Source organism: Hevea brasiliensis, chromosome 14 (assembly GCF_030052815.1).
Source record: "Hevea brasiliensis isolate MT/VB/25A 57/8 chromosome 14, ASM3005281v1, whole genome shotgun sequence".
Taxonomy (NCBI): Eukaryota; Viridiplantae; Streptophyta; class Magnoliopsida; order Malpighiales; family Euphorbiaceae; genus Hevea; species Hevea brasiliensis.
Window position 1 is genome coordinate 19,954,099 of NC_079506.1, and position 7,249 is coordinate 19,961,347.

General features: G+C 32.3%; 1 protein-coding gene across 1 annotated transcript; it reads left to right on the forward strand.

The window, feature by feature from the left end:
• Positions 1 to 5,752: 5,752 nt before the first annotated feature.
• Positions 5,753 to 6,869, forward strand: LOC131172867 (ankyrin repeat-containing protein At5g02620-like). Its single transcript, XM_058134401.1, has 3 exons — positions 5,753 to 6,446; positions 6,554 to 6,768; positions 6,825 to 6,869. The coding sequence occupies exons 1-3, from the start codon at positions 5,753 to 5,755 to the stop codon at positions 6,867 to 6,869; spliced, it is 954 nt and encodes a 317-aa protein (XP_057990384.1).
• Positions 6,870 to 7,249: the final 380 nt, after the last annotated feature.

Consider the following 7,249-nt stretch of genomic DNA (forward strand, 5'->3'; position numbering starts at 1 on the left):
GAAAAGGAGATTCCTCAGAAAAAAGAGTTAAGACCAGGTCAAGCGGTCGCATCCGGGTAATTCTGTTTTTTTTTTTTGTGTGGTTCTATTTATATCACAATTTAATTTTAATATTGTTGGTCCCATAACTCAAGTTGACAGAAGACCGACAGTCAGTGAGTATTAATTTTGCGGAGCTAGTTTAGTTAAATAATTATCCGTATAAATAGGTATTATTTATTCAATATCTAAAATATCTACTGAAAATAAGCATGAAAGTAGAGTAATAGGCAAGTGAAGAAAGTGGTGTAGTAGATAGTTATGGGAATTGGTAGTAGTTATTGGAAGTTTCAAGTAGTGGACTAGTGGAGAGATAAAAATGGAAGTGGTAGAGAAAGTGGTAAGCACTCAACTTAGCCACTAAGCAAAGCTTCTCTATAAATTAACATGCTAGACAGAAGCAAAAACACAGCTAATCAATCAATACCTGACAGATACAATGTCTTAGCTTGAATTTTCTCTAGTTTGTCAATCTTTATATTTTCAAGCGGTTTTTATTTTTTTTAGTCAAGTAATTAATTTTTTATTTTCAATTAAAGTCTTTTATTTTCAATTCAAGTGATCAATTTACTTTTTTTCCAGACATATTTTAATTGTTGTAAGCGATCTTTTCCATTTTCAATGCAAATTACAGTTTTCTTATCTATATTTCCTTCCATTTCATTTTCAATGTTCAACTTACTTTTCAAGCACTGATTTAATTTTCTGCCAAGCAATCATTTACTTTTCACGGAAAGCAATTGAATACACAGATTTACTTTGCCTGCAAAAAGATCAATTTACTTTTCTAATGGACAGATTTAATTTTCAGTCAAGTGCTCAATTTATTTTTCCAAGGCAACCTTTACATTTTTCGCAATGACCAATTTACCTTGTAAGCACACTTTCACTTTTCAATGCATAAGCCTCCTATCAAGTTTTCTCAAGCGGTCAAATTCTTTTCCATTCTCACAAAAACTGAATGAGTAGATATCTTAATGAAGTACAACCTAGTAGAGTTAGAGAACCCAAGAGAAGATTAGGTTCTTTCTTTTCCGTCAATTATTCTGAGATCAGTGCACATTTATTTCACAATGGGATCATACGCTTTTCTGACATACCTACAATTCAGTTCACATGTGAAAAAAGGCCATACGTATTTTTGACACGTGCAAATTGAGTAAATTCAATTTTACAGAAAAACAAATTCAAAAGCAAAATCGGTTTAGTTTTCAATCTGCTAGTCCTGTCCAGAATTCTTAACACTGTTATTTTTCTAGAACTTCATTACTAATTTTGATTATTTTTCTAGAAATTCATCATTAATTATATTACCAATCACTAATTCATTGCTTACCCCGTACAAATTTATTACAACAATAAATATTTAAGGACAATACACCAATTAAAATAGTCATTAATTTAAAGTCTCCATATTTAAATAAAATTCAGCGTTTAGAGGAGAGATGACCCCTAACTAGGCTAACATTTTAAGGATGCATATTGATCTTGCAAATGAATAATTAACTATTTCATTCTTCCTCCATTCAACACACGGCATATATCCAGCTATACGAACATATGAATTCACTAGGTGAGTCGACCTGAGTTATCTTTTTATCAAATCTAACTATAAATTCAGAGTAATGAGAGTTTGAATCGGTCTAAAGCACTACTAAAACAAAAATAACACCTCTAGCGATGAATTTTATTTTGTCTCTAATAATTCAAATTATCAATGAATTAATTAGCAATGATTTTTCTTTTAACTCATTAATAATGAATTATTGGCAAAATTAGTAACTGATTCAATTCCGTGACTAATTCATTAGTAATTCAAATACCCTCTTTAGAAATTCTTAATTTCAATTGAAAAAAAAAGGTATTATTTACTTTGTTTCTCGCGCTCTCAGTCAAATTTCTCTAACGCTTCGTTGTCATCGTTGCCTTCCGCCTTCCCTGTTTGATTTGGTTCCGGTTGTTTTGACTTTGCCTATTACGTGATTGGTGTTAATTAATTTTAGTGTTTCTATTAGTTATTTGAATTCTACCTTCCTGATAGTTTGCAAAACTCTGTCTCTCTCCAATCATCTATATAACTGTTTCGTCTGATAGATTTTGAAATCTACCTTGCTGAGTTAGATTTTCGCCTGGCTTCACTCCCTTTAGCTGGAAATGGCTTGAATTCCCTTTCTCTTTTCTAGTAATAATTGCTTTCCTTTCTGTCTCTGCAATCTAGTGCTAGCTTCAGGTTTCTTGCTCTTCGGTTTATGTTTTTGTGGATCTAGGTTAGGGTTGACAACTGTTCCAATATTAGTGGGTATGGATCTAACAAATATATGTTTGAATAATATATAATAGGATTTGAAACAAATTTAATAAATAATATTGTGATGAGTTTGAATTAGGTGATGTATTATATATTATATTTTAAATAAATAAAATTTAAATATTTTATAGAGTTGCTAATTTTTAAAATATAAATTATTAATTAAATTTTTTTTATGAAAATTATTAATTAAACTATATAAAATTAAAACGGTTTAGATATTATTCAAGATAATACTTCAATTTTTAGCAAATATAAATAATTAAAAATAAATTATAATCGGATTTTAAAAAAATTTAAAAAATATGAATATTAACTAGGTTCAAATTTAGATAAGCTAATTTTTACGAGTATTTTACTCATTATTATCCCTATTTTGGATTATTATAAAATTTTTGCTTGGTATATATATATATATATATATATATTAAACACACGAATATCAATTAATTGAAATTTTTGGCAGGTCTGAAACTACCCCCAGCAAGCATAACTCCAAGCCGTTTACCCAAAGTCAATGTATAGTTAGTAGTCGACTCAAGAGATGTGTATCCAAATTATTAATAAATAGTTAGAAAACTAATATAAGAATATTTTTAAAGCTACTTCATTAATTAATTATGACCATGTCATGTCAATGGCTGGATTTGAATAAGCCAGCATTAGGAAGCTAACGTATTCAACCAGCATTACTTGTTCTTATTGAGAAATTTAGCATAGATTACATGCCACTTGCTCATTTTTCTTTTAAAGGATTAACTTTTTTTATTTCTTAATTTTGATCATAATTAATTATTTTTTGCTGCTATTTCTAGTTACTTCAAGTATATTTATTGTCAGTGCAATATTGGGGCATATCTTAAATTTTAATGGAATAATTATTAATAAGATAAAAAGTAATTGTTAATGTAACATTTAATAATATTTGATAATTAGATATTAATAAAAAAAATAGTATAAAATTAATTTTTAAGACCCATAAAATATTTGAAAATTTTTAAAATTGAAAAAAAAATATATGAAAAGAAAATAAAAATATCATGATTGATCAAAGGTTTACTGCTGGACGCAAAATGACGCTTTATTTCAAGCAAAACATGACGAAATCGCCTTCGTTATATATATATTTTCAACTTAAAGCCAAAAACAGAGACGTTATACCAACTCTATATTACATTAGTTTATTTATGGCCTTATCGTTGCTCAAGCAGATACATTTGGTGTTAAAAAAATTTTTTAATTATTTTTTTATAATAAAAAAATTTTTGATGTAATGAAAACGAGTTGATAATATAATCAAATACATTTTAATTAATATAATCATCATTACATATACAAAATAAATTTAAATATGATTACTTATTTTAATTTATTTTATTTATTGTCACTATGACGCTCAATCACTACTATTCACTACTATTATCACCGTAGCATACCTGCCACCACCATCACTCGATTACAACCATCAACATTCAACTACTACTTTCATCACCACCATCACTCGGTCATCACCAATACTATCACTATTGTCTGACTAGCACTATTATTCGATTATCACTACCATCACCACCATTCGACCACCACTATCATCACTTGGCCATTGCTACCATCATTACCACAACTAGGAGTGAGCATTTGGTTCAAACCGAACCGAACAGAACCGAAATAAATTATAAAAATCGAACCGTAAATTTTAGAAACAGAACCGAACTGAAATGGATGAAAAATCGAATCGAATCGAACCGCTCTATTTCGGTTCGGTTCGGTTTAAATTGATCGGTTTGATTTTTGATTATTTTTTAATTTAGACTTGATTTTCAAGTTATTTGATCTAATTTTAACTTTGGTTTGAACCTAATAACCATTAATCAATGAAATTAAACAATTAATATATATAAAATTAAATATAATTCATAAATTTTTCATAAAAATAAATTAATTTAAAAATCGATTCGGTTCGATTTAGTTTGATTTGACTATATAAATTACTATTCGGTTTGGTTCGGTTTAACCGATTTTTTTTTCTCTTTAAAACCGAACCGAACTAACTGAAATTTTTATAATGTAAAACAGAACCGATTAAATTTTAAAATCGAACCGATTGAACCGAATTGACTCAGTTCGGTTCGATTTTTCAATTTGAACCGAATTTTGCTCAGCCCTAACCACCACCACTACCATCACGACCACCACCTAGCCACCACCACTAACATCATCCCCACCTTGCTGCCACCACTGCTAACGCCATCCCTACCTTGCCATCACCACCACCCCACCATTAGTGCCACCATCACCGGTTGGTTGTCACCACCACCATGACTACCTAGCCATCGTCACCATCTTGCCAATATCTCCACTATGAGCACCACTACGACCATCTTATCATCACCACCTTACATCCACCACCAGCACTACTATCATCACCACCTTGCCACCACCACCACTACCACTACTCAATTACAAATGACTAAAACTATTACCACATATTATTAACTCTAAAAATGAATTAACTATTAAAATAAAAATTATATCATTACATTATGTTATTTACATTTTTATGTTACAATTAAACATAGAGATATAATAATAATTATATTACATTATTCATCTTATTACATAATTAATTACGTTATATTACAATAACCTAAAAGAAAAATGTCACCTTTAGCTATAAATTTTAAATTTGGTTCAGTTATTTTGATTTTCATTGTTGTTTTGCAAGATTGTTCAAATTTGCAACTACAAGGTGAGATTATTGTAAAAATTTTATTTGGTTTCACATAAGAAGCACTTACCTTAATCACGCAAATATCAATTAATTAAAATATTTGTGGAACTCGAGCACGATGAAACAAATACCTTGTGACATGTGCAAGGCACAAGGGCATGTTTGATTGTTGTGGGTTGGTTGAAATTTGGGCCAGATCTGAAACTGTCCCCAACATAACTCAAGCTGTTTATCCTATGTCAATCTAGTTAATTGGCAGTCGATCCACTCATCAGATGTGAATCCAAACTATTAATAAATTGTTAGATAACTAATATAACAATATCTTAAAGCTACTCCATTAATCAAGTTGAATTTGAATAAGCCACCATAGGAGCCTAACATATTCATCTAGCTTATGGTCAAAGATGCCATGCGACCCCTCCCCTGTTTACCTATTAATGAATAGAAAATTTTTATCTAAATTCAGCCTATTATCAATTAAGACAAAAAACGAATGCATTAAATTAACCCATTAACAAACCTAAATTTGTCTCCACTCTTCAGGCTCCTTAAAAAAGGAAGTGTCTGGCAAGTGTGTGCTACAAGTGAAGAGAAAAATCTGCCTGCAAAAGTTTTTCCCTGTTCAGTGCTTTGCATTGCTCAACTTTGCTAGCAACCTCTACCTAGATACGTATATGGCGGATTCCCATGCGTTGCCCGAAACCCAATTAGCATCTGAGATCAATGATCAGCTCGAACGAAAAGACATAATCACTTTTATGGATGCTAAATGGTACAATGCTGCAGCAGAAGGCCAAATCAACCCGTTCAGACATTACACAGACCCTCTAGATCTTTTGCGTACCCCAAATCAAAATACAGTCCTGCATGTTTACATCACAGCAGTACAAAATGAAACGGAAGAATCCACTGAATTTGTGAAATTAGTTAGCAGAAAGTGTCCATCGCTGCTAGCTGAGCCCAACATCAAAGGTGAAACCCCACTGCACATTGCAGCAAGATTCGGGCACAAAAATATAGTCGAATTTCTTATTCATAGCATCAAAAAGGCTCAATTCGAAGACCTTGAGAGAGGCGCAGAGGCATCAACAAGTGATAAGATGCTGAAGAAGACAAGCACAGACGAAGACACGGCCTTACATGAGGCTGTGAGAAATAATCATCCTCAAGTGGTGGAAATATTGATTAGAGAAAATCCTGAATTTGCGAACACAGCTAATGCCGCAGGAGAAAGCCCGCTTTACCTTGCAGCGGTGAGAGAGAACACTAGCATTGCTTCTAAGATATTGGAGATATGTCTCTCACCTGCATACACCGGTCCCAACGGTAGAACAGCTTTGCACGAAGCTGTGATAAGTGGAGATGCAGGTACAGTGAGTTCATTTCCGCTACCAGTTAGAGAAATACCCAAATATATTTTTTTCCCTCTTTCTTATTTTAATTTAGGTCTATCAAGCTCAATCTTATCATAGCAGATTTGACAAGAAAAATACTGGATAAAAACAGCAGTCTGACCAGAGAACAAGACAAAGAAGGATGGACTCCGCTGCATTATGCTTCCTACTTCAATCTTCTTCCAATTGTGGAAATGTTACTTGAAGATGATAACAAATCTGCTGCCTATATTGGCGAAAATTATGGAAAGACACCTCTTCATATTGCAATTCTCAATGGCAATAGCCATTTAAAGGTGGTGGAAAAAATTATGTCAGACTGCCCAGATTGTTGCGACCTGATTGACAATAGAGGCCGGAATGTTCTCCATTTTGCTGTGGAAAGCGGCAGTTTTGAAGGAATGCGACTTATTACTGAAAAACCTTCCCTGGCCAACCTAATCAATCAGAAAGATAAAAAAGGGAACACTCCAGTCCATCTAGTCGCTGCTCTTGGCTTTGAAGATTGTTGTCTTACAGAACACCACCTAGTAGATAAAAAGGCCGTCAATAATAAGAATTTAACCGCTCTGGACGTGGTGCTAGAAACGAAGCATAAAAGCAAATTGCCATTACCGGTATACCAACTTGATTTTATGCCCATATAATTGGAAGGCATTGATTTGTTTTTGTAACGGCACAGTTCTTGTTGCAGGGATTGACAGCAAGATTCTTAAAGAACGCTGGATATAAAAGAGGTCGGCCTGTAATCCAGCTGAAATCACCTGATAGCGTGTC

What these genes read in the sequence shown, in the direction of transcription:
- LOC131172867 (XM_058134401.1), top strand. Translation starts at nt 5,753, where the DNA reads ATGGCGGATTCCCATGCGTTGCCCGAAACCCAATTAGCATCTGAGATC. An exon ending in TGTGATAAGTGGAGATGCAG is followed by an intron (nt 6,447 to 6,553) that starts GTACAGTGAGTT and finishes TTATCATAGCAG; the next exon opens with ATTTGACAAGAAAAATACTG. An exon ending in ATGGCAATAGCCATTTAAAG is followed by an intron (nt 6,769 to 6,824) that starts GTGGTGGAAAAA and finishes GATTGACAATAG; the next exon opens with AGGCCGGAATGTTCTCCATT.